Source organism: Thamnophis sirtalis, unplaced genomic scaffold (assembly GCF_051295495.1).
Source record: "Thamnophis sirtalis isolate CommonGarterSnake01/CBP01778 unplaced genomic scaffold, rThaSir2_p1.2 scaffold_3, whole genome shotgun sequence".
Classification (NCBI taxonomy): domain Eukaryota; kingdom Metazoa; phylum Chordata; class Lepidosauria; order Squamata; family Natricidae; genus Thamnophis; species Thamnophis sirtalis.
This window is the reverse complement of record NW_028261383.1, coordinates 19,227,826-19,253,562: the sequence shown is the minus strand read 5'-3', so window position 1 is coordinate 19,253,562 and position 25,737 is coordinate 19,227,826. Positions and strand designations below refer to the sequence as shown.

Below are 25,737 nucleotides of genomic sequence, written 5' to 3'. Positions count from 1 at the left end.
TGGACGTTGTTAGTACTGGGATGGAAGGCCACCAGGAGATGATGATGATGATGATGATGATGATTATTATTATTATTTATTTGTCTTGTATGCCGCCCACTCCCGGAGGACTCCGGGCGGCTCACAAAAGACAAGGGAAAGGGAGAAACGAGACAAGACAACATATTAAAAACAACCAACATTCACAATTTCCGTGGAGGTAGATGCTTCTCAGCTCCCCCCAGCCTGCTGGAACAGCCAGGACTTGGTGGCTTTGAGGAAGGCCAGGAGGGTAGTAAGGGTCCGGATCTCAACAGGGAGCTCATTCCAGAGGGCCGGAGCTGCAACAGAGAAGGCTCTCCCCCCGGGGAGTCGCCAGCCGACATTGGCTGGCAGATGGAATCCGGAGGAGACCTAACCTGTGCGATCTAATTGGTGTGAGAGAGGTAATCGGCAGGAGGCGGTCTCTCAGGTACCCAAAGATCCTGTACAGAATAGTGTCTTGGTAATATGTAAGAAAAGTGACTTTTTGTGGCACCTTCTAGACAAACGAACTTACACTACTATATGTATATAACAACTGACTAGAATGAATTGGGAATTTTATAATATAATACAATATAATAAAATATAGTAACTTGATGTTGAAAGTTTCAAATTTCACTAGGAAACGAAAAAGTGTTGGAATGATCACACCTGTTGAACCTCTACCTGTTCCATAGACCTAGCAGACAAAGGGCCCAACACTGCAAGGGGGGGGGATTTACTTAGTTAACCCTTCCTCAACCCCTCTGCCAGTCCCGATGCCTCTCTCCTGACCCTCTTCTACTGACCATCAGAGGGCCCTGGGGAACGGAGAGCGATTGTTGCAACTCCTCGCTGGGGTGAGAAAGCAACCTCACTTCTTCTGAAGGTAGGCGGTAGTCCTTCAAGTACGACCACTTTGCTCCCAGTTGTTGTTGTACATTGAGGATTACCTATAGGAGAGAGTACAGGTGGTCCTTGGTTTACGACCACAATGGAGCCAAAAATTTCTGTTGCTAAGTGCAACATTCTTAAGCGAGTTTTGCCCCCACTTCACGACTTTTCTTGCTACAGTCGCTAAATGAATCGTTGCATTTGTTAAACTAGTTATATCGTTGTTAAGTGAATGTGGTTTCCCCATTGCTTGTCAGAAGGTGGCAAAAGCGGATCACATGAACCCAGGACACTGCAACCGTCATAAATACAAACCAGTTGACTTCTGATCATGCAATCACGGGGACGCCGCAAAGGGTCGTAAGTGTGAAAAAAACCAGGCCCAAGTCACTTTTTTTTCCAGTGCCCTTGCAACTTAACTTAAACGAACCGTTGCAAGTCGAGGACTAAGCTGTCCTGCATCCCTGCGAACGGCGAGTGCACGGCGCAAAGTCTGGAGAAAAAAAAAGCTAACCTCGCGGCAAGTTTGCGCGGCGCGAGGATCTTAATTCGGTGTCGAGCCGGGATCCCCTCCACTCGCGGGACCGGCGTCCGGATCGCCACCGAAGAAAACTCGGGCTTTTGCTTTTTGCAAGTCGAGCCGGGCTCTCTGCGGCAGGCGCTCGCGGCGGGCCATTGTCAGCCGCGAGCACCTTTGTCGCTCGCGAGGGATCCTGGGAAATGCAGTCCGCGAAGGGCCCGAAAGGCCGCCCGCCCGAGGAGCCCTCCCGGCGTCGGCGAACTACAACTCCCAGGGTTTCCCCGGGAGAGGGGGGGAGCCAATGAAGCGTCCGACCGAGTCCCAAGTTTGCCGTGTAAGACGTTCCACCTCCCGAAGGAATGGCGAAGGCCCGGCCGAGCGGCTGCTTGGAGAGACGACCTTTCCCCGGGCTTTCTCTCCCCGCTTTTCCTTGCCCCGTCGACCCTCGCGTCCGCCTTTCTTGAAAGGGAAGGCCTTCCCGGCCTGGAAACCACGCCCGGAGGTGAAGAGCGCAAGAGGGACTCTGCACATGCTCAGAGGCCGTTTCCCCTCCCGCGAATCGCGGCCACCTCTCTCCCCCCACGATAGGCTTCCCTTGTCTTTTTTTGCGCTTGGAGGAAAGGAGAAGGGGCGCCGCGCGTGATCTTGCGGGGAAGGAAGTGCGCTTTGCACATGCTCGGAAGGGATCTCGCCTTTGCTTTCTTGCATCGCCCTCCGTTGCTGGGACGTCCTTTTTTTCCTCCCCGTTTCGGTCTCCATTATCGACTTGGGGGAAGAAAGACGGGCGTTTGTTTCATCGTGGGTATTTGGATCCAGGAGGAAGGGGAGGGGGGATACTTTCTGCACCTCTTTGCAAGATGCTTTATTTTATTTTATTTTTCTCCCAACATTGGGGTCTGGGGGAAAAAATCCTATAGCTTAAATTTTTTCGTGCTCGTTTTCTTTTTTTTCTTTTTCCTCTCCTTCTGATAACGGCGAGGAACTGGGCTTCCCTCTCTTAAAGGGAGAATAGCACTCTGCGTATGCTCAGGGGCACTCTTCCCCCCCCTTTCAGATTTGCCAAACCGAAGTGCCACATACCGGCCTTTTGCTGATGGTGTGTGGTTAACTTGATGGAAAGAAAAGCCCAGAGGAGCACCATTTTTCCTTTTTTTAAAGAGATATTATATTTATTATGTTAATAATACTATATATTAAATGTATTATATATATATAGTGAACTAACCTAAGTGGGAAATATATTTTAAGTTCCGGAGATCTCATGTATGCATGTTTGTATGTGTGTATATGTGTATATGTATGTATGTGTATATATGTTGTGTATGTGTATATATGTATGTATGTATGTGTATATATGTTGTGTATGTGTATATATGTATGTATGTGTGTGTGTGTGTGTGTGTGTGTGTGTGTATATATATATATATATATATATATATATATATATATATATATATATATATATATATATATATATATATATATATATATATATATATATATATATGGGATGGTAAGAAAGCAATTTCAATTATATTGTCAACTGTAGGGGAGAAAAATTGTTACAAATACATATTATTAATAACAGTTATGAGATCATATAATTGTGAATGTATATGTGAGAAATAAATTTATATATATATATATGTGTGTGTGTGTGTATGTATATATGTGTGTGTGTGTGTATATATATATATATAATGTAATGTAATATTCTAATGCTATGTATGTATATATATGTATATGTATGTGTATATATATACACATACATACATACATATACACACATACATACACATACATACACATACATACATACATTACATTAGAATATTACATTACATTATATTACATATATATGGTATTTATTATATTATTAGAATATATTACTATGTTGTATATTACATTACTATGTTGCATTGTATTATATGCTATTTTGCAAATGTTCTGTCAGTCACTTCCTTTGTCATAATGGGACAATTGCTTTTATCACTTTCTTCTTTTTTTCCCCTTTCCCTTTTTCCTGGGTTTGAAGATCCCTTCAAACATTTTCTCTCCTGACTGCTTTTTTCCCCTCTCCCTTCCTTTCTTTTCCAGTCGCCTCATTTTTTGCGGAAGATCGAAACAGTTTTACCATGAATGTCGGAATCGACAAGATTGCGGAGGACAAAATGCAAGTAAGAATTTGGGAAGGAGAGAGGGGTCAGTGATCAGGGGAGGAAATTTCCCTGATCCCTTAAGACGAAAGAGTGCGTATCTCTCTTTTTGCAATCTGTAGAAATTAACTATTGTGACAGTAGATCTGTGGCCATGGTTGACCGATGCTATGCTTTCAGATGATTGGAAATTCAGACACCAAATTTTCCATCTAAATTAGGCCACCAGATCTGGGCTACCGACACACAAGGGAACCACTAGGTGGCAGGAATATTTTCCTCTGTCTCTTTGCTGCCCTCTAATGCCTATCTGAGATACTGCAGATGCATTAAAAGCCTTAATATGATCACAGAAATTGGAAGTATGATTTATAAGGGGGCAGAAGAGGAACTGTCGAAAAACAAGGTGATCTGATCTGAAATGGACAAAGATGGTTTGGGTCAACATGGGCATCTCTACATCTATTGTCTGCTTCTTAAACAGTGTTTCTCAACCGTGGCAACTTAAGGCATGTGAACTTCCAACTCCCAGAATTCTCCAGCTAGACAGAATTCTGGGACTTGTAATCCACGCATCTTAAAAGTTGCCATGATTGGGAAATACTGTCTTTTAAAGAATCTGTGCCTTGCAAACAAATAGTGTTTTTCTTTGCTGGCTCATTTTATATGGCAAGTCTTGGGATGAGCAAAAGACTAAAATTGTGATAGGATAATCTTCTAATCTTTTGTATCCACTCATTTTGCAATTTTTTTTTTACTTTTAAACATAAAAAAACAGCATTAAAAATATTATCATCCATTACATACAGCATGTCGTTTGGTTACAAGTGTTTTTGCATCCATATTCTCAATTACATTTACAATCACAGATTTTCTAATACAAATAAATTTCTCACTTTCATTGTACAACGTATATTCAATTCCGATTAATATTTTTTTCTTTTCAATAAACCTAATTCCCTTACATTCTTGATTGTCTGTTTAATAACAATGTACCTTTATATAATCACTTATCCCATTCTAAATATTTTTGCAATATAAAAAAGATTTACCAACTATTTATATATGTATATCACTGTTTTCAATTATGTGTAATCCCACCAATCATCTATCGAGTATGCTTATGTTCATTATTGTCCTTGTACATCATACATTCAAACAAAGATGTTATTCCTTCATTTTTCAACAAGGTATTCTAAATAGTCACTTCATATATATGTATGTGTATGTGTATGTGTATGTGTATGTGTATGTGTATATATATATATATATATATATATATATATATATATATATATATATATATATATATATATATATATATATATATATATATATATATATATATATGTATGTATGTATGTGTAGGTCTCTGGTTGTTCGGGTTTTCTCCCGCGTAGAATTGGAGATGTCTTGGCGACGTTTCGACGAAGTCTCATTCGTCATCTTCAGGCTGCTTCAGACTACTTCAGGTTTGGTGTTTCCAGGAGTCACTACGTCGCCAAGACATCTCCAATTCTACGCGGGAGAAAACCCGAACAACTAGAGACCTACATACTAACACCCGCGAAAACCTCAGAAAATATATATATATATATATATATATATATATATATATATATATATATATATATATATATATATATATATATATATATATATATATATATACACATACACATACATACCAATTTTTAATTACTTCCTTATTAAAATTATTTATCAACAACAAGATATCTTTATGATATATACTTAGAGTTATACACTCATTTTGGAAAAGAGGCACAGATCAGCAATGCCTAAATACAATATTTGATCCCAGTGAGATGTCACCTTCATGGCCTCTTAGGCCATAGATCTTGAAGAATTGCTGATTGGGTGATCCTCAAATGAGTTTTACTGAATGGATCACAATGGGTTGTGTGTGCGCAGCACCATAAACCATGGCTTATGTGGCCTAATGGCTGGATTTTCTGCTTGTATGAAGCCAGTTCCAAACAAACCACATTATAGGTGTCCACAATTGCCAGAAATGGTTGTATTTCCTTTTTGGTTTTATTCAGCTGAATGGAAGTGTGTATGTTATTTATTAGAACAGTCAAATTAAAAATGTCTGTATTGGGAAAACAAAATTCAAAGCGGCATCCTTCACTCAATACGAGAAACTTGAAAAGGGGGAAAAAACTATAGAATAAACCATAGAGAGAAATGTTAGAAGAGAAAGAAAGAAAGAAAGAAAGAAAGAAAAAGAAAGAAAGAAAGAAAGAAAGAAAAAAAGAAAAAGAAAAAGAAAAGCATTATTGCTTGGAGCTAAATGCAAAACCTACCACAGAAAGCTTACAAAAGCTGGAAATATTTCATGCAATCCTCCTGGGATTTATTTATTTTCTTTCTTTCTTTAGGACAGCCTGGTAAACCTTGACAAAGAAAGAAAGAAGGAGGGATGTGATAGTCAGGAGGTGAAAGACAGCGAGAAAAAGATAAGAGAGGATAACAAAAATGAGGACTCCACATCGACCAAAGATGATTTACAGGTAGGAATCACATTCCCATTTCCCTTCTGCTTGTGCTCGCTCTCTCTCTCTCTCTCTCTCTCTCTCTCTCTCTCTCTCTCTCTCTCTCTCTCTCCCTCTCTCTCTCCGTCTGTCTGTCTGTCTCTAATCCTGCACTGTTGTGTGATCCATTTTAAGAAGTGATGAGTGCAAAAGTTCCAGAGGGAACATTCAGAAGAGTTGTCTTAGAGGCCTCGGGACAGACTGGGACAATTGGGTGCGGTCAACACGCCCCGGGACCATTTTAACAATTCGATTTAAGCGTTTAAACTAATTTTAAAAATTATTTGAATTTTTGTCGCTCCTATTTCATTCTGTCCCTTTTTTGGCATCTTTAATGATTCTGTTCCACCATTTCTCTGATGTGGGTGTTATTCTTGCCCCACAGCAAGTTGTCCCCAGCGAATTGGCCATGCTGAGTTATCCTAAACCTGCTTCTAGAGGCTCCAGCTGCATTTTTCAAATTCCTTGGCACATGCCAGAGTGATGGAACAGCTCCCTGTATGAAGCTGGCAAAGCATGGTACAAAACTAAGTAAAGATGTGGGGTGTTGAAGCTCCCCTCCCCTTGCAGAAAAATAATTACTGAGTGCTTTTTTTTTCATGTACTCTACAGCAGGGGTGCTAAACTCAAGGCCCGCAGGCTGGTTCTGGCTAGTGGGTTGCTTAGATTTGGTCCAGGAGGCCGCCCTGAAAACAGTGGACCAGACCAACGTGCGTCTGCCAGTGAAAACGAAACCCAGGAGGGCTGTGCATGTTCCCCGGGCTCTGTTTTCGGCCATGGTGGCCTCCTGCAGCTCTCTGCCAGTGAAAAATGGAGCTGGCAGAGGGCTGCAGGTGGTCATAGCGACTAAAAATGGGGCCCGGGAGAGGCGCACATGGGCCCCCTGGCTCCCTTTTCGCTAGCAGAGGGCTAGCAAAACAAACTAAAAGCAAAACAAAAGGAGAAATATTGCCCCTTTTGCCTTTGAGCATCCAAGAAGGGGCAGGAAAGGAGAAAGGGAAAGATGAAAAACAAAAGAAAAAGATGGGAAGAGAGTAAGGAAGGAAAAAGAAGGAAAGAGGAGAACAAAGGAGAATGAAGAGGGAATGGGGAAAAAAGAAAAGGAAGAAGCTCCCCCCCCCCCCAGCCACCACAGATGCCCCCCTGACATGAATTATGTAGAGCTGACATTATTTCATAAACAGCACCTTGCAAGAAATCCGGGAAAGGAGCATTTTAATTGTTCCAAGAGACGCCACCTTAATGAACTGGCTACAAATGAAGAGGGAAATGCCTAGTTTAATGAAAAGAAGGGCTAGGGGAGACATGATAGCCTGCGGGCCTTGAGTTTAGCTGCCACAAGGAAGAGGGGATGCCTTCCCAAAATACCTGAAGTCAGGGCAAGAAGCAAAGGATGAAAAAATAATCAAGGAGAGAACCAATGTAGAATTGAAGAGAAATGTCCTGACAGTGAGAACAATTAACCGGTGGAATGACTTGCCTCCAGAAGTTGTGGGTGCCCCATCCCAGGAGTCTTTTACGAAGACATTGTACATCCATTTGTGTTGTGGCCCAGCAGGAGCCGTTAGAGCTGCAAACAGACTCCGATAGCGAAGGAGGGGGGGGGCCCTATGAGTCGACTCTGGAAGATATGGAGGACCCTGGGCAAGATTCAGACTCCGAGCAGAGACCAAAGAGTCTGGTTGGCCACCAGGAGGCGCCTGAGGCATGGCGCAGCGGTGAAAGCCAAAGGGAGTTTGTCCCTGACGTCAGGCCCTAGAGCAGTGGGGAGGAGCTAAGGGAGTTAGTCCCAGACGCCAGGCAAAGACGGGCAGATAAGCGCCGGCAGCAACTACGGAGATACAGAAGATAATTGGGGCCAGGTGGTTGTGATTACTCCCAAGAGAGTATATAAGAAGAGACTTTGGGAGGAGGCTGTTTGCAGGACACAACTAATATACTAAAGCTGGAGAAGCTCTCGTGTGTATGTCTTATCTGTGGAAGTCTGGGTTGCTGCCAAAGTCTTGTTGGTGTGTTAATTTACTGTGAAGAAATTGTCTAGCAGTAATCTTGTGTCGGCATGCCTCACCGGGAGGGGGGGGGTCAGAACACATTTTTGATGAACACATTTGAGCCAAGGTGGCGCAGTGGTTAAATGCAGCACTGCAGGCTACTGCTAGATCAGCAGGTCAGCGGTTCAAATCTCACCGGCTCAGGGTTGACTCAGCCTTCCATCCTTCTGAGGTGGGTAAAATGAGGACCCAGATTGTTGGGGGCAATATGCTGACTCTCTGTAAACCGCTTAGAGAGGCCTGAAAGGCCTATGAAGCGGTATATAAGTCTACTGCTATTGCTATTGCTATTTGTCTGCAATGATGCAGGATCTCCTGTAGGTGGTTGGACTAGAACAGGGGTCGGCAAACTTAAACACTCCAAGAGCCATTTGGACCCGTTTCCCACAGAAAAGAAAACACCGGGAGCCACAAAGTTCCTCTCCGGAAGCCCCCTGTTCAATTCTGGAGCTGACCGGAAGTTCAGTTCCCCCACACCATAGAGTCTCCTCCTAGTGCGGCGTACTTTTTCCTCTATCTGTCATAACCGAAAGCCCTATCAATTGTGGAGACAACTGGAAAACCCTCCCCTTGCCATAGAGTCTTCTCCTAGCGCACTCTGCTTCTCCCCCCCCTCCCACCGGAAGCTCCTCTCAAAATTGGGGCGGCGACTGGTGACGGAGCCGCAGCAGAGGGAGGAAAGAGCCACATGCAGCTCCGGAGCCGCATTTTGCTGACCCCTGGACTAGAAGAAAGAACCTCAAAGGTCCCTCCCAACTCTGTTATTCCGTTAAATGCCTTTTAAAGTTTCCCAGTCAGAGGGCAAACACCATATAGTTGGTTGAGGAAAGTTGAAGAAATCAGAAGAAATTCCAGGACAGGATCCTTGGTGCTCACTTGGGGGCGGGTGTGGAATCTAGAACCTGGCCTTGTTTCTAGAAGACTATCCCAACCTTATTTCTAGCAAGTTGATCAAGTTGGTCTCTTGGAGCTGTTTGCAATGCTTCCTCCCCAGCTGTCATTCCACCTGGGCTGTCCTTTGGGAGAGAAGCTTCTAACACACTCCCCCAACGTGCCCACAATCTCACACACTTCCTCCACAATTGCTAAAATACTTATTTATATTTATTAAATTATACGCCAACCATCTGACCATCCAAAGCAATTCAAGAGCTTTCTATGCTGGAATGGAACTAATACATTAGAGGCCTGTGGTTTTGTTGAAATCTTGAAGTCTTAAAATAATCTATGCTTCTCTGATTGGAGATGTGAACAGTCTCTTTTTCCCCCCATTTTGTCCATTTTCTTGCAAGGAGCTGCAGGGGATGAAAATGGAGCAGGGTAAAAGCACTAAGGCCTTGGTGACAGAAAAGGAGGTGGACAGAAACCACAAGGAGGTATTTTAGAGTAATTTCTCCCTAGGTTGGCAGGCAGATTTTATGTTAATTTCAAACTGCAATTGTATTGATTGGAGCAAAATATAGGCTAATATTTTTTTTTTATTTACTTACATTCTGCCTGTCATTCAGGAGCTTGAGTGCATAATACTCCTGTGAGGTGGGTTGGGCTAAGCAAGGGGGACTAGTCCAGTGAGTTTTGGTATTAGAGAGATGTTGTGGCCCGGCAGGAGCCGTTGGAGGGGTCTTATGAGTCGGCCTTGGAGATGGAGGACCCTGGACAGGGTTCCGACTCCAAGCAGGGTGAGGAGAGACTGGTTGGCCACCAGGTGGCGCCTGAACTTTGGATCAGTGGGGAGGAGACAAGAGTGAGTGATCCAGAAAAAAAACACACCTGTGAGTTGTTCCAGGATGCACGCTGTTGAAGGGCTAGAACAACTGCGTAATTACAGGAGGTGATTACGTTCAGCTGATGCTCATTAAGATCCTCCTGGTTATAAAAGAGACTGCTTGGGCCACGCCCTCCTGCAGAAGTCAACGTTAAGGACTAACAAGAAACAAACTTGGCAGGCTGGATTGCTGCTAGAGTTTGTTTGCATTGCTGTAGGACTTGCTGCCAGAGTGCTTATCTCTTTGTTTATGTGGCTTGCAGCCAACGAGAGTCTGGACTGATTAAAAAACACTCTCATTTACGTTGGTTTCGGCGTTCGTTCCTGGACGGAGAAGGGGGGGGGGTCAGAACAGAGAGAGAACCAGGACCTGGGTTTGTGCACTCCATGATGCGCCCCGTCTCTACAGCCCCACCCTGGCTCTGAGATTGAGAGGAAGGGGCCGGCCCAGATGATTCTCCCCAGGGAGCGTCCATTGAGACTCTAGCATTAGATTTTCTTAAAGGATCACGTTTGCATCTTCCCTTTCTCATAAAACATGATATTCTTAGATTTCCTTCCCCCCCCTTCCATTTCCCCTTTCCTTCCTTCTCTCTTTCCCTTTTCCTTCTTCCCCTCCCTCCCTTTCCCTTTCCCATTTCCTTTCTTCCTTTTCTATCTTCATTCTTCCCCTTTCCCTTCTTTTTTCCCTTCTCTTTCACTCCCTCTGTCCCTCCCTCCCTTTCTTTTTTCCTTCTCTCACCATCTTCCCTCCTTCCCTTTCTTCCTTTCTTCTCTCTTCCCCTCACTCCCTTTCCCATTTCCTTTCTTCCTTTTCTATCTTTATTCCTCCCCTTTCCCTTCCTTTTTGCCTTTCTTCTTTCTTCCACTCCCTCTGTCCCTCCCTCCCTTTCCTTTTTCCTTCTCTCACCATCTTCCCTCCTTCCCTTTCCCTTTCTTCCTTTCTTCTCTCTTCTCCTCCCTCCCTTTCCCCTTCCCCTTTCCTTTCTTTCTTCTCCCTTCCTTCCTTCCTCCCTCCCTCTCCTGTTCCATTCCTACTAAAAGCTAGTAGAGTAGACGCTGAATAAGGAAGTCTGAAAGAACTCTTCTTGAAGCTGTGGTGGTGCGGTGGTTAGAGTGCAGTACTGCAGGCTATTTCTGCTGACTGCTGGCTGCCTACAATTTGGCAGTTCGAATCTCACCAGGCTCCAGGTTGACTCAGCTTTCCATCCTTCTGAGGTTGGTAAAATGAGGACCCAGATTGTTGGGGCAAGAGGCTGACTCTGTAAACTGCTTAGAGAGGGCTGGAAAACGGTATATAAAGCGTAAGTGCTATTGCTATTGAAATCAAGATGTTCTGGTCAAACTCTGTTCAGGGTTTTAATTTCTTTGCCTCGCTCAAGTTCTTCCTTTCCTGAAATTCATTGATTTCTTTGGGGTGTGAAATGTTTGCCTGCCTGTCTTTAAGCAGAAATCGATGGCTTTTTCATTTGGGGGATGGAAAACTCGAAACAAAGAAAGTCCTCATGGTTTCTGTTATTTTTTTTATTCAATGGAAGGTGCAGTCTGATTCAGACATGATTGACCTGAGTCAAGGGAAAGAAGAGGAGGAAGAGGAGGAGAACAGCAGTGAGGAGATAGTGGTATGTGTTCATGGTATTGAAGCTGCCTGCCCATCTTGTGCAGAGAATGCCATCTGCCCTGAACATAAGGTTGATTCAGATTTTTTTTTTTTAAATACTCTTGATTTCTGGAATTTTACCTTGAATTTTGTTCTGGCCTAGGCTTCCCCAGCAGCATGAAGATGAGTCCTCGTCCTGATAAACCCCTTTTTATTTAATTTACAGTGAATTCCTCTCCAGCAAAGTCCCAGCCCACAGTCCTTCAGGATAGTTCACAACCACCAACTTTTATCAGGCTTGAGAGTGGCCAGGCCGATATCTTTCAGACACCCGCAATACTTGGCAAGATTGAACTCGTTGTCTCCTGCAAACTCCCCTCCTCTTTTGCTCCTCTTTTATTCCCTATGGGAGGGGCCATTCACCGCCCTCCGGTGGCTTTACTCCCAAGTCAACCCTTGCTCCTTAGCTGCTCCTTTCGTCTGGCAACTGCGCGTGCACGCACTGGGAACAGGCTCCAGCTGTTCATCTGCCTCACTGATGTCTGTGATCAGTTATCAGCTGATAATTGTCAGACGGCCCTGGCGCCATCTCTGATGCAGAGCCCTCATCAGAGCCTTCCCCAGACTCCCAGAGTGGTCCATGTCCCTCCCCAACCTCCTCACTGTCCGAATCTGCTGCCAGATGGTGGGCCGCAACAAATTCAGACAAAAGTAGGTGTTTTCTCCAATGCTGTTCCATATAGGGCAGGCGGAATTGAACCAAACTCTATGCTTTCTCATTTTTCTTCGTTCTATGAGCACAAAAATATATATATGGCAGTAGGTTTACTGAATGCCACCTGCCAGTTAATTTACAGGAAAATTGGCCCAGAGGAATATTTTCGCGCAGGTTTCCATTACATTTGATTTCCATTTTTATGCTACTGGTTTGCTCGTGCGCGCATACGACGCTTCTGCGCATGAGCAGAAGCGTTTGGGCGGGTGGGCAGAGCCTCCCGCTACAGTTACTACCACTTTGCCCGTCCAGTTTGGCTGGGACTTCCTAAGTAGATTTTTCTGTCTGTATAATTGTTGTTGGGTAAGCTCCCCGTTGGGAGTGCGAGTACGTTCAGCGAAGCGTTGTGAGAGTTGTGTTGGAGAACACACAAACCAGCATACAGAGAGACTGCAGTTTAAATAGGCTTTTACTTTCATGGAAATAGAGGTATCAGAGTCCATCAAACAGTCCAAGTCATACACGGATAAGACAGTCAGTCATCAATGTCTTTCAGTTAAGGGATAATCCAAATAACACAGTCCATAATCATACAATCAGTTCAGAACTCAAAGTTTGCTAGCAGTTGCAAAACTTACAATAGCTCATGGCACTTTCTAACAGCCAGCTTCCAAAACACTCAGCTCAGATCAGCCCAGTATCTAACGAACAGAGAGCTAACAGTCATTCTGGCTCCCTCTTATGGCCGATTGAGGAAAACAGCAACCAATCACATTTTACAGTATGATTTAAAGAAACAGGTATAGCATTGTTACGTGATTTATATATTGCCAACCCAACCGTTAGAATTATATTCCTAACAATTATGTTTCTCTTTTCCCCTAGGAGTCTGGCAGTATTGGGAGCAGGTAAGAAATTTTAAAAAATTGCCTTTGTTCACACGGCATCTCTACCTGGAGTTTCTGTCAGTTGCAAAGGATCAGGGCCGTAAGTTAAATCGCACTTCAGAAATACTGCTCAAGTCTGTACACAAAAAATCTAGTCAACTCGGACTTCCTGTGGGCGTGGCCTGTTGCCGAGGAGGGCTCCACCGAGCTCCTCAGAGATCTGGTCTGTATATCTAAATAAGATCATAGATAGCACCCCTTTTTGGCTAAGAGAGGGGCAGGGAGGATAGCTCCGTAGGTTAGGGTCTATTCGTAAGCCACAGCCTTTTTCTTTTTTTGGCTGTGGAAGAGATTAGATCCAGCCGAAGCGGAGCCTTTATCTCCGGCCAGTTCTTCTCAGCTGCCTTTTTTTTTTTGGCAGCCCCAGACAGGCTAGCCCCCCCCAGGACAAAACAAAGTTTTTTTCAAGCTAGAGTTGATACGGGAGGGTACCACCCCTGTGAGATTTATGCTTTTATTACTATCTTAAATACCAGCACCATTTGTCTTAAAGACTTCTTTGTTTAAATAGACTTTAAAATGGCGATTTCTCCCCGTGGATGATTACTGGATGTACTTAGCCGGGCTTATCTTCCTGCAGACCGCTCCTTAACAAAATAAACTCTTTTTCTTTGGAAATAGAGGGGAGCGAAGCACTGCTTACTTGTTTATCTATTATGGCACCCAGATCAAAGAAACGTCTTGCTACAAATGTGTCTAAAGAATTTAAACAATCTTTTTTGGAAACTCAGCCTTTGTCTCCTACGCCCTCTACTGGAGAAGTTTTAACACAGGAATATCTCTTTAAAATATTTAATGCCCTTAAGCAAGAACTTAAGGAATTTGTATTGCAACTTTATGAGGATCTAAAATCTAAAGTTAATCAAATGAAGGCGAATACGTTTGCAGCCGTGTCTGCCCTGTCAGATTACTCTGCTGAAATAGAGAACAGATTGGAAAGTCTGGAGAAGGCTAATTTTGATTTGACTACCAATATTCAAATTTTACAAGAAAAAATTAGAAATAACGAAGAACAGCTTATGACGCTAAATTTTGATAGGAGGGCATTTTCAATAAGAGTCAGAGGATTCCGTGAAAAGGAGCAAGAGAATTTGAAACAGACATTTGCTGAAGCCTTCAGCCATGCGCTGGGAAGCCCGGGACTTAACTTTGATTGGCAGATTCGGAAAATCTATCGCCAGAACTCTTTGATAGCGGAACAGCGACAGCTCCCGAGGGACATAATTATACATTTCTCTACAAAAGAATCTAGAAACGCGATTGTGCAAAAGTTCCATAATAACAGTCTCCGAGTTGATGACCAGGACGTGATTGTCTTCAAAGATATACCTTTCCAAATGTTGAGAGCAAGAAGGGACTACGCCTTTTTAACTAAAGAGCTTAGGAGTCAACAGATTCGATACAGATGGGAGGCCCCTGCCGGCATCACGGTTACATTTGAGAATCAAAGATTTCGTCTTAACTCTGTTTCGGAAGCTCAAGATTTTTATTGTAGGATTCTGAAGGCGGGACTTCCTGACGCGCTTGGAAGAGAGGAGAGACAAGCGGAAGGAGAAAGCAAACGGCTGGCCATGCGGCTGCAAGATGGAGGGGGTAGCCCCTCCTCCCTCGGAGAAGCAGAAGAACGCAGATCGAGAATTTAGATACTTCAAAAGACTTCCTAAAGTTGAGGACTGAATGGGGGTTTGAGACCTCTCTCCGGTAGAAAAAGTGGACTAATTTTTATCAGAAGGGAAAGCTGGGTGAAACTACTTTGAGCTAGATTCTAAAGTAATGTTAGCATAAATCTGATAGTGGTTAAAAGAATGCGGAATGATTTATGTTGTTTAAACTTTGTTAGATGGGACTATTTTAAAATAGAAGGTTAACTGACTCTTGCTGAAAGCATTATTTGAATATGATCCATGCTATTTAACTTTTATTTGAAGGGAAAGTTGGTTGTAATAGTTCTGAGTTATTTTTCAAATAAACGCTAGTATAAATTTGATAGTGGTAAATATTAGACAAGCAAGAGATGAGGGTAAAATGCATGTGGAATGAACTACGTTATTTGTGGTAAATATCAGACAAGCAAGGGATGAGGGCAAAATTTACGTTGTTTAAAGCTTATTAGAACAGGAAGCCGCTTGGGATTATCTTAAGATAACTGTAAAAAGAATGTGGAATGATTTATGTTGTTTAAACTTTGTTAGAAGCGACTACCTTAAAATAGAAGGTTAACTGAATCTTGCTGAAAGTATTATTGGAATATGTGGAATGATTCATGCTACAAATCGCTCTGAGTTATATTTTAAACAAATGGTAGTACTACGTTATTTGTGATAAATATTAGACAAGCAAGGGATGAGGGCAAAATTTACGTTGTTTAAAGCTTATTAGAACAGGAAGCCGCTTGGGATTATCTTAAGATAACTGTAAAAAGAATGTGGAATGATTTATGTTGTTTAAATTTTGTTAGAAGCGACTACCTTAAATTAGAAGGTTAACTGAATTTTGCTGAAAGTATTATTGGAATATGTGGAAGGATTCATGCTACAAATCGCTCTGAGTTATATTTTAAACAAATGGTAGTATAAATTTGATAGTGGTAAATATCAGACAAGTGGGGGATGAGGGTAAAATACATGTGGAATGAACTAAGTTATTTAAATTCTATTAGAAGGGGAAGTCGGTTGGAATTACAGAAATTGATTCCTGTGTAAAGTAATATCTGATCTACGCTGCTTAACTTTACTAAGAAGGGGAAATCGGGTTAGATTATTTTGAATTACTGTTTGAAAAAGGGGTAAAGAAAGATCATTTACGTTGTTTAAATTTTATTAGATGGGAAAGTTTGATTATTTGTCTGTAAAGTTATATTTGAATATATGGCATAAACTACGCTGCTTAAATCTTACTGGAAGGGATCATGAGGTTTAGGAAGGGAACGGGAGAGTCTACAGAAGGTCGGGGTAAATAGCAAAGAAGTAAGAGATGAGAATAAAATATAGATAGAATGATTTATACTATTTAAGCATAGATAAAGATGGGGGGCTGAGATCAACACAAAGAGTGGTTTCTTTTTTTTCTTTTTTCTCTTTTCTCTTTTCTTTTTTTCCTTTTTTTTCTTTCTCTGCTTTTCTTTTCTTTTTTTTTTTTTTTTTTGATATATTACTTTTATTTTTTAATCCATATGTATACAAGATATCTTAGATAGAAGGTAGTGCCAGGTGTGGACCCTGGGAAGTCGGGAGGATTAGGGATGGGGATTGTGGGGGGTGGGGTGGGGGGGTGTTAATATAGTTTTAATAAGAACAAGAATGTATTTATATACGGTGGTTCCTTTTTTTTTTATTATTATTATTATTATTATTATTTTCCTTGGTTTACTTTACTTTTATCAGATCAAACAACACTCGAACAAAGGCATACACCAAGGAGGGAGGTAGAGGGAAGGAAGAGGGAGGAGTAAGGAAGGAGTAAGGGGAATGTAAGGAGTAAGGGGAATGTAAGGAGGGTGTCTGGGGAGTAAGGGGAGAAGGAAGGCTTGAGGGGAAAGGGAAGTAGGAGGGGAGTGTTAGAGGGAGAAAGGAAAGTTGGAGGGGGTAGATGGGGTGTATGGAGGACGCAAGGGTTAGGTGGGGTTGTGAATGATGAGTTGTGTTTCCTTTTTACTTGTTCGTTTTATTCCCTTTTTCTTTTTTTTTTTTCTTTTCTTATAGTAAATACCCTGTATATAAATGATTGCAAATGGAATGTGAAAATTGAATAAAATATATTTCCTGGAAAAAAAAAAAAAAAAAAAAAAAAAAAAAATCTAGTCAACTCAAGTTCAAATTTGAATCTGCACCAGATAAAAGTCAATGGAGCTTAGGGGAGCGGGCTGCACTTGGATCGCTTACAGCAACTTCATGATTCTAAGCTAATGATGCGTTTTAGTCCCCAACCCCCAGTTTTGTCTGCTCTTCTACAGTTTCATCCAATGCTCCAAAATAAATCTCTCCCTAGGATAGTGGTGACTAATCTTTTTGTTGTTGTGTGCTGAAAGCACGTGCGTGCCTGCACCCATAATGTAATGAGTGTACAACATACCCCACCCCCTGCGCATGCGCACCTGACACACACACCCGCACTTTCCCCTTCCGCATGTGTGCACGACCCACCCACTCCCGCACCCCGTTTGGGCTTAGTAGGTCTCCCTGGAGCCTCCTGGGAAGCAAAATCAGGCTGCGGTGGTGGTGGTTTCAGCCTTTCCGCCCCCCCCCCCATTTGCGCAGCAGGAACACGAAAATCAGCTGGCCAGCGGGACGAGCATGCCCATGTGCGGTGGAGCTGAGCTGGGGTGACGACTCGCATTCCCCATCACGGCCCTACGAACTCAGACGTGTACTTGGGATCTCGCAGCGATGAGTTAGTTGTCCGGGTTCATAATGTATATTTATTGCACATAGAAAAAAAGCACTAATAATTAAAATCAGCCGTTACAGGATCAACAGCCCAGTTCTCTTACCGTGGCCCAAATGGTTTAAATGTTGTCTTTTTCTCCTGCCCTTCCAAGTTTCTTTTCACTCCTTCCTTGCAATAGAGGAGAATATCTGTAGTTTTCAGGGTTCAACTGTGGCATCCTTGGTGCTCTCTTGAGTTTGGATTATGCTTGCCGACGTTTCATTATCTGACTAGGTAACACCATCAGTTGCAAAGGAGTGTGAGGTTTTGTCCTTTTTTATATTCAGGGGTTTGACCTCCCAAGGTTAAAGGGGGCTTCAGTAGACTAGGGAACATCATTGTGTGAGGCGGTTATGAGACTCAGTCCTTTAAATTTGTGCTTTGCGATCATCCCAGAGTCATTCGTGTTAAATTCCTTTTCTCCTCTCTCTCGTTTGGGATCCTCAGAGAAGACGACGAGCCGCTGGCTGGGAGGCTAGAGGAGATCAAGCAGCGCTACGGCAATTTGTGTCAGAACAGCACCGTTTTCCAAGAAATGATACTGCGGCTCAAAGGTCAGCCTCCTTTTGTTCGGAGTTTGCGGGCCATCATATGTTTCACGAATCCGAGGGGGAAGACAAACAGCTGACGCAGAGCGGGAGAGTGGCTCTGTTGGTTGTGGAGGATACTGGGGAAGGGCAAAGTCAGGTTGTCCAGAGCAGGGGAGAGATAGAACAAGGGAGAGGGGGTTCAGATGAAGACCAAGGCCCACCCCTTCCTCATCTTAGGGCACACAGGGAAGAACGGAGAAGAGAGCAATGTGGGTTACGTGGCTTACGAGGGTGGAAAGGACCCTGATTCTCTTCACAAGGCACAACTGGGGATGGAGTTTAAAGGAGAGGCAAATGGGAGGGGGCGGTTGTCGGGAACAAATGCTGAGTTCAGCTGGTATTAACTGCTTATCTGAGTTCCTGGCATCCTCCCAATTGGTTTGATTTGTTGCCGTGTTACTTCACTTCTGGAACTCCCTTCTTGCCCTGCCGGATTAATTACCTTATCTTGCCTGGTTGGATTTATAGTTGGAAGTTTTCTGCTTACAACATTTGGACTAGAGTATTTTCAGCCAAAGGCTACTACAGGTTTGTGGAAGAGCTTTTCTCCAAACCGGAGAGTTGAAAGGGACGTTGGAGGCACAGTTGGTGTTCCTAAAGGGACTCGTACCTGTACTCTGGCTGTGTTGCCTTTGTGCCACACCCTGGGTCATCACAATATGGTCCCAGGAGGCTCTGGTGATACTTGGGCTTTCAGTGGACTCTTAGTCGCTCCCTTGGCCCAATCAGATTTTTTATTCTGTTCTGTTTTTCTTTACAACTATATGCAGTGTTCTTGGAAACATTTTTGGGGAGGTTTTGCCCTGGCCTCCTCCTTCCTAAGGCTGAGAGGGAGGAACTGATCCAAAGTCACTCAAACCAGCTAAGGCGGGGCTAGAACTCACGATCTGCTGATTTCTAGCCTTGTGCCTTTAACCAAAAAAAAGCTAAATTGGCTCTCTTCTGCTGCACCTAATTCAGTGTTTCTCAACCTTGGCAGCTCTAAGAGGTGAGGACTTCAATTCCCAGAATTCCCCAGCCGGCAATGTTTTGTTAACTGGTGTCTCTCCGTTTCATTGACTTGGTCGGGAACTTTTTGACTTCTCTGTTCTCTTTGTTTTTCTGCAGCCGGATGGAGGAACCAAAACAAGGAGCGGGATTGTTTGCCTGGGGGCTCGGAGCGACTGCAACTGAATAGGATGATGTGGGGCGGAGACGAAGTCAGCTTTCCCCCCAGCATTGGGGGCCAGTTGGGAGCCCTGGACAGTCCCTCGAGGACGGTGGACTGTCTGCTGGAAGCCAGAGCTCCAATTTCGATCCCGTTTGGCGGGGGCTTCTTTGACTTCAGCGAGTTTGCGGTCCAACAGAGTTTCCTCCAGAGGAAAGGCCAAGAGCTCTCCAAAACGTTTGGGCCGGGCCTGAGCTCCAGCATGGTGGAGCTTCGGACTCCGGAGAAGCCGCTGCCGGCGGAGAAACCCTACGAGTGCAACGAGTGCGGGAAGAGCTTCAGCAAACTCGCCACCTTGAACACACACAGCCGGACCCACGCAGGGGAGAAGCCCTTCAAGTGCTTGCGCTGCCACAAGGGCTTCAGCCAGAGCTCCCACCTGCAGCTGCACGAGCAGACCCACACGGCGGAGAAGCCCTACAAGTGCAACGAGTGCGGGAAGAGCTTTGGCAAACGCTCCACCCTCAACACGCACGGGCGGACCCACACGGGGGAGAAGCCCTTCAAGTGCTCGCACTGCGACAAGCGCTTTAGCCAGAGCTCCCACCTCCAGCTGCACGAGCGGACCCACACGGGGGAGAAGCCCTACAAGTGCGTGCTGTGCGAGAAGAGCTACAACCAGAGATCCAGCCTCATCATCCACGAGCGGAGCCACACGGGCGAGAAGCCCTACTCCTGCCTGGAGTGCGGGAAGAGCTTCAGCCAAAAGGCCACCCTGGTCCTCCACGAGAAGAGCCACCGGGGGGAGAAGCCCTACAAGTGCCTGGAGTGCGGCAAGGGCTTCAGCCTGAGCGCTGACCTCATCCGCCACCAGAGCATCCATACGGGGGAGAAGCCCTACACCTGCTCCGAGTGCGGGAAGAGCTTCAGCCAAAACTCCCACCTCATGGCCCACATCCGGACCCACACGGGCGAGAAGCCCCACAAGTGCCTGGAGTGCGGCAAGGGCTTCAACTGGAGCTCGGAGCTCATCGCCCACGAGCGGACCCACACCGGCGAGAAGCCCTACCAGTGCCTCTACTGTGCCAAGAGCTTCAGTGTCCGCTCCAGCCTCAGCAAACACGAGCGGACCCACACCGGAGAGAAGCCCTTCGTCTGCCCCCAGTGCGGGAAGGGCTTCATCCAGCGCTCCAGCCTGGTGGCGCATGAGCGCTCCCACACCGGCGAGCGGCCCTACCTGTGCCTAGGCTGCGGCAAAGGCTTCCGGGAGAGCTCGCAGCTCATTGCCCACGAGCGGACCCACACCGGCGAGAAGCCCTACGTCTGCTCGGAGTGCGGCAGCTGCTTCAAAGCCAAGGCCGCCCTCCTCCGGCACCAGCGCGGTCACTTGGACCTGAACTCCTTCATCTGTGCTGACTGCGGGAAGATTTTCTCTTCAGCCGCCGAGTCCCCGGAGAAGTGTCCCGAGTGCGTGAACCTGAGCCTGATCTTGGATCTGTCGCAGGCGTCGGAAGAGGCCGAGCTGGAAACGGCTGAAGGAGCGGGACAAAGCGACGGCGCTAAGATGTGAACGGGTGAGGCCGGCTGGGCCTTGGGTGTTCTGCTTTTTTCTGCCGGTCATAACGTCAGTTTCCCTTTCGGAGGGAGCGGATCCTGGCCAAAGGGACTGTGCCGCGGCTGACGGAGGACCGGTTTTGTCGACGGGAGGTGACTGGGGGCCGCTGAATACCTTCCCCTCAGATGTGATGGCCTTCGCAGCATTGGTTCCTGTTGCCAAACCAGGCCCATTTCAGACCCTTTGTGGGGGAACTGGAAATGCAGAGAGGACCAGAATCAAGTGGTTACGAAAATGAAAGGAAATGCCTGACGTTTTAGTATCATCCTTTCCTACCCAGGGCCTAGAATGCAAGTTCCTCCGATCAACAGGAGATTTGGGTCTGGACCCACGGGACGCGCTTTTGAGGCTCTTTTTTGGGGGGGGGTGCACGGGCCCCCTTGCTGCCAATCTGAAGAGACTTCGGTTTCACAGAGGTTGTTTTTTTTAATGAATTGTGCTGAACTTGTCAATGGATTTGAACCGTAAAGAACTTTACCTCACTAAATCCTAGTGAAACGCTTGGAACCGGACTGGCCTTCGAATCGGGCTTGAGCCAGCCCGCCTGAGCGCAGAGCTGTTGTTTGCCTGGCGTCAAAAAAATAATAATAATAGTGTCACAGCAGCAAAGGGGACATTAATGGAGGAGAACTGGTTTGGTCACATTGGACCTTGAGCAATTAATTCGATTCCTGTCTCTTTCCACATTTGCTTTAGATGGCAAGCTCCGCTGACTGTAGTTTTTCATTATTTATTTGATAGATAGATGGCTTTTTCTCCCTTTGGATGAAATGAGGGGGATTTGGTAGGACATCCCAATCAGTTGCAAGAAGCCTAGAACGAGAGGCCGCTTTCCAGATGGGCAGGAAAACATGATGTCTGAACCCAAATCTTTTTCAAGAAATCCGCTCTAGGTACATCGAGAAGGTGTGGCTCTGTTTGCCAGAGAGGGGAAAATGAAATTTTAACAGTTTTGCACTTAACTCCTTGGAGGTGGAAAGCTAGTAGCTCAGGGGGGCTAGTGCAAGGCTATCTCTTGCACTACTAGCAGTGAACCTGTTCCATAAATAAACCCATTTAGGCAGCATTTCTCCTCACGTCTGTCCTACCGCAGTGTGTCTCAACTTTGACAACTTTAAAATGGGTGGACTTCAAGTCCCAGAATTCCTCAGCTAGCCATGCTGGCTGGGGAAGTCTGGGACTTGCGGTCCCCCTGTCTTAAACGTTGCCAAAGTTTTTTAAAAAGCAACAGTGGCATAAGCCATCCATTAACCCCTTTGCCCTTCATACCTAAACCTGGCCTGTAGCCTTCCCTAACCTCAATTCTTGCTGACTGTGAATTATGGGAGTTGTAGCTACAACACATTTGAAGAGCAGGAGGTTTGGGAGAAGCATAGAATTCCAGATTTTATCTTTGTAAGTTAGGGGGTCCAGGAATCAATTAATTGATTAATTCTCTCCCTCTCTTTGTCCCCGAAACAACTTCAGAGGATCTATATATTTTCCTTCAAACAGTTCTGGGTAAATTCTAAGCTTTAGAATTGTCCGTGGCACGACAAAACCGCGGTCCACTAAAGCGCGCCCGATTAAAGCACGTACCTGACATCAGCAGCAGCGCGACAAATACGACCGCGGAGAAAAAAGGGCGCTTTAAAAAGCGCTTTTAAAGCAAGCTGATTCACGTAAAGGTTAGGGTTAGAGTTAGGTTAAGAGTTAGGGTTAGGTTTAGGGTTATGTTAAGCGTTAGGGTTAGCGTTAGGTTAAGGGTTAGGTTTAGGGTTAGGTTTGGGGGGGGTTAGGGTAAGGTTTTCGCGTTAATTTTAACTTTACCGCTCACAGCGTGATGTTTTCATCGCGCTGTGATGACGTCAGGTACGCGCTTTCGTCAAGCGTGCTTTAGTCTACCGCGGTTTTGTGGTGGAACCGAATTGTCACTTTAATCTGCAAAAAAAAGGGGGGGGAGTTTTATAAGACATCAGCTTTGCGTTGGCCAAACCTGGTTGAATCAAGTTATAAGCATCCTGAAGTTCTGCAGAAGAGTGGGTAGAATGCCTCCATGAAAGAATTTTTCCTCACGTGAGGCAATAATTCCTCACAAATTTTGCCTCAAGAAGGCAGCTGGGGGTCCTTGCGAAGTGAAATCATTTTTAAAAAAATCTTTGACGTCTGTAGGACAGAAGTGCCTTTAGACTAGAGATCTCCAAACTTTTTTTTATTTTAAATGCGTTTTTATTTTTCCATTTCATTTTCGTACAGTCACATATATACTGTGCATAACCGGGGCCATATGGCCCCGGTTATGCACAGTATATATGTGACTGTACGAAAATGAAATGGAAAAATAAAAACACATTTAAAAATAAATAAATAAATAAACACAAACTTTTTTTTAAAGACTTGTGGACTTCAACTCCCAGAATTCCCCAGCTAGCCCATTCATGCTTATTTCCTTCCAAGAATTCATGGCGCAGGCCATTTTTTTGCATTTTTATTCAAGCTGTTGGTGCAAACATGGAAGGGTGTACGTGTGTGATTCTGTCACAGAAATTATACCTTGCCAAATTGTTTCACTTACAGCTTAAGCCGTATATACCTATCCAAGTGTCATCCCCAAGCTTGGTTTGTCCAGATAGCAATAGCAATAGCAGTTAGACTTATATACCGCTTCATAGGGCTTTCAGCCCTCTCTAAGCGGTTTACAGAGTCAGCATATTGTCCCCAACAACAATCCGGGTCCTCATTTTACCCACCTCGGAAGGATGGAAGGCTGAGTCAACCTTGAGCCGGTGAGATTTGAACCGCCGAACTACCGAACTAGCAGTCAGCTGAAATAGCCTGCAGTGCTGCATTTAACCACTGCGCCACCTCGGCAGATGGTGGCTTAGGGTTCTCTATCATTAGAGTTAGGGTGAATGTGGATAGAATTGAGTTGAAAACAACTGGGAGTATCCAGGCTGGGTTAATACAGCAATAGCACTTAGACTTATATACCGCTTCATAGTGCTTTACGGCCCTCTCTAAGCGGTTTACAGAGTCCGCATATTTCCCCTCAACAATCCGAGTCCTCATTTTACCGACCTCGGACGGATGGAAGGCCGAGTCAACCTTGAGCCGGCCAAGATCGAACTCCTGGCAGTGGGCAGAGTTAGTTTGTTTTATAGCTTTCAAGCCACCCTGCCACTACGACTTTAATAGAGATGAAGTCAGTGATCGCTTTCCGCCTCTCGTACATAACGTGCATCTGAAAATGTGAAGTCCCTGATGCTCTCTGAGCTTGGTGGTTTTCTTGCAGACTTTCCTCACCCAACTAGGTAACACCATCAGTGCTGGAAGAGTGGGATGTACCCCCTTCTAGCACAGATGATGTTACACAGTAGGGTAATGAAACAACTGCAAGAAAACAATCAAGCTCAGAGAGCATCAAGGACTCCACAGTTCTCCCCTGAGCTACAAATATTCTCTTCTGTTGATACACCTGAAAATAACTCGTTAAAATTTTTTTTAAGTGCCTGCAAAAACTGATTGTTGCATCTCATGAAATTTCCGTATTCTTGCGATACATCACAAAAGATTTTAGATTGCCGTAGAATGATTTACTTGATGTTTTGTGAGATTGGGGATCATTGTGGTTTTTTTTAAAATAATTATTTTGTGAGCATTCTTTGGAGTTGTGGAATCTGAAAGATTGCTGACCCCGATGTCAAATACCACATCAATATGTAAGTGGCACTTGTATAGGCTCCTATATTCTGATGCTGTCTTCAGCAGTAGAAAATGATTCTTTTTTTCCTGTTTTCTTACAAAATCTAATATAGGTATAAGTGATATCTTCCTCCCGGGCTTCTTCTGTTAGTTTGGATACTCTACAAGGGCACATTATCATAAGGACTTCACCATGCTTTCAGAAATTGTGATATTTACACTAATATTTAAACCCTGGGGGATTGGCACTCCGCCCCACGAACGCTGCCTCCCATCAGCCATCAGTTGTGTTCTCATATTAGAACAGTGCTTCCACAACCTTGGCAATTTGAAGGAGGGTGGACTTCAACTCCTAGAATTCCCCAACCAGCCACTGGGGATTCTGGGAGTTGAAGTCCACCCACCTTCAAAGTTGAAAAACACCGCATTGGGGGTTTATGTAAAGCCACTTTTCTGACTATAAACAAGACCAACTTGTATGAATTGTACATGGTTAGAAATGGAGAGGTCTCCTTGATCTTGTCTCCTGCTCTGGAATATTGCTCCAGTATCCAAATAGTCTGGTCTTTAATCCTTCCCCCTCCCCTGTTTTTAAATTTTTTGTAATGCTCTTATTTGTGTGTGGGGGGGGGGTTTCCTTCTCTCCCCGTCTTTCTGGCTTTGCTTTCAATGTGAATATGCTTTGTTTCGCATCTCACTTGGGCTCTTGGTTTTTCTTCGTTATTTTTGAGCGTTAATAAAAATAATAAATGATCTCTTAACATGCCAAAATTCTTCTGCCTTGTCATCCATCTTGGCCTTTGGTGTCTTCCTAACCATCCAGATTTGCTTCTTTGTCCTATTTTTTTCAGGACATATGACTCGTTCCATTTGTGACGAGTTCTCCTTTGGTCTGTAGTCCAATCCTAAATCCAATGTGCAGGTTTTGACTGTGTTGTTTGCAATCCGTAATCTTGGCAACATTATCAGTATGCAGTGTCCATGCCCCCAAGTGTATACGTTTATATGTCTTATCTCAGAAATTAAATAAGATTGGATATAAACCCTGAATCCTAAAGATGTTTGCATATCAC

At 44.5% G+C, this 25,737-nt stretch overlaps 1 protein-coding gene across 3 annotated transcripts; it reads left to right on the top strand.

Annotated features, from left to right (window-relative positions):
• Positions 1 to 1,741: 1,741 nt before the first annotated feature.
• LOC106542832 (uncharacterized) lies at positions 1,742 to 21,776 on the top strand. Of its 3 annotated transcripts, none has more exons than XM_087711461.1 (8): positions 1,742 to 1,919; positions 3,515 to 3,594; positions 5,976 to 6,107; positions 9,472 to 9,555; positions 11,483 to 11,566; positions 13,145 to 13,167; positions 18,079 to 18,185; positions 19,329 to 21,776. In XM_087711461.1, the coding sequence occupies exons 2-8, from the start codon at positions 3,553 to 3,555 to the stop codon at positions 20,936 to 20,938; spliced, it is 2,082 nt and encodes a 693-aa protein (XP_087567587.1). In that variant the 5' UTR covers positions 1,742 to 1,919; positions 3,515 to 3,552; the 3' UTR covers positions 20,939 to 21,776. The 3 variants fall into 3 exon arrangements, with proteins under 3 accessions (XP_087567587.1, XP_087567589.1, XP_087567588.1); XM_087711462.1 differs by lacking the exon at positions 1,742 to 1,919 and adding an exon at positions 2,032 to 2,215; XM_087711463.1 differs by lacking the exon at positions 9,472 to 9,555.
• Positions 21,777 to 25,737: the final 3,961 nt, after the last annotated feature.

What these genes read in the sequence shown, in the direction of transcription:
- LOC106542832 (XM_087711461.1), top strand. Translation starts at nt 3,553, where the DNA reads ATGAATGTCGGAATCGACAAGATTGCGGAGGACAAAATGCAA. An exon ending in TTGCGGAGGACAAAATGCAA is followed by an intron (nt 3,595 to 5,975) that starts GTAAGAATTTGG and finishes TTCTTTCTTTAG; the next exon opens with GACAGCCTGGTAAACCTTGA. An exon ending in TCTGGCAGTATTGGGAGCAG is followed by an intron (nt 13,168 to 18,078) that starts GTAAGAAATTTT and finishes TGGGATCCTCAG; the next exon opens with AGAAGACGACGAGCCGCTGG.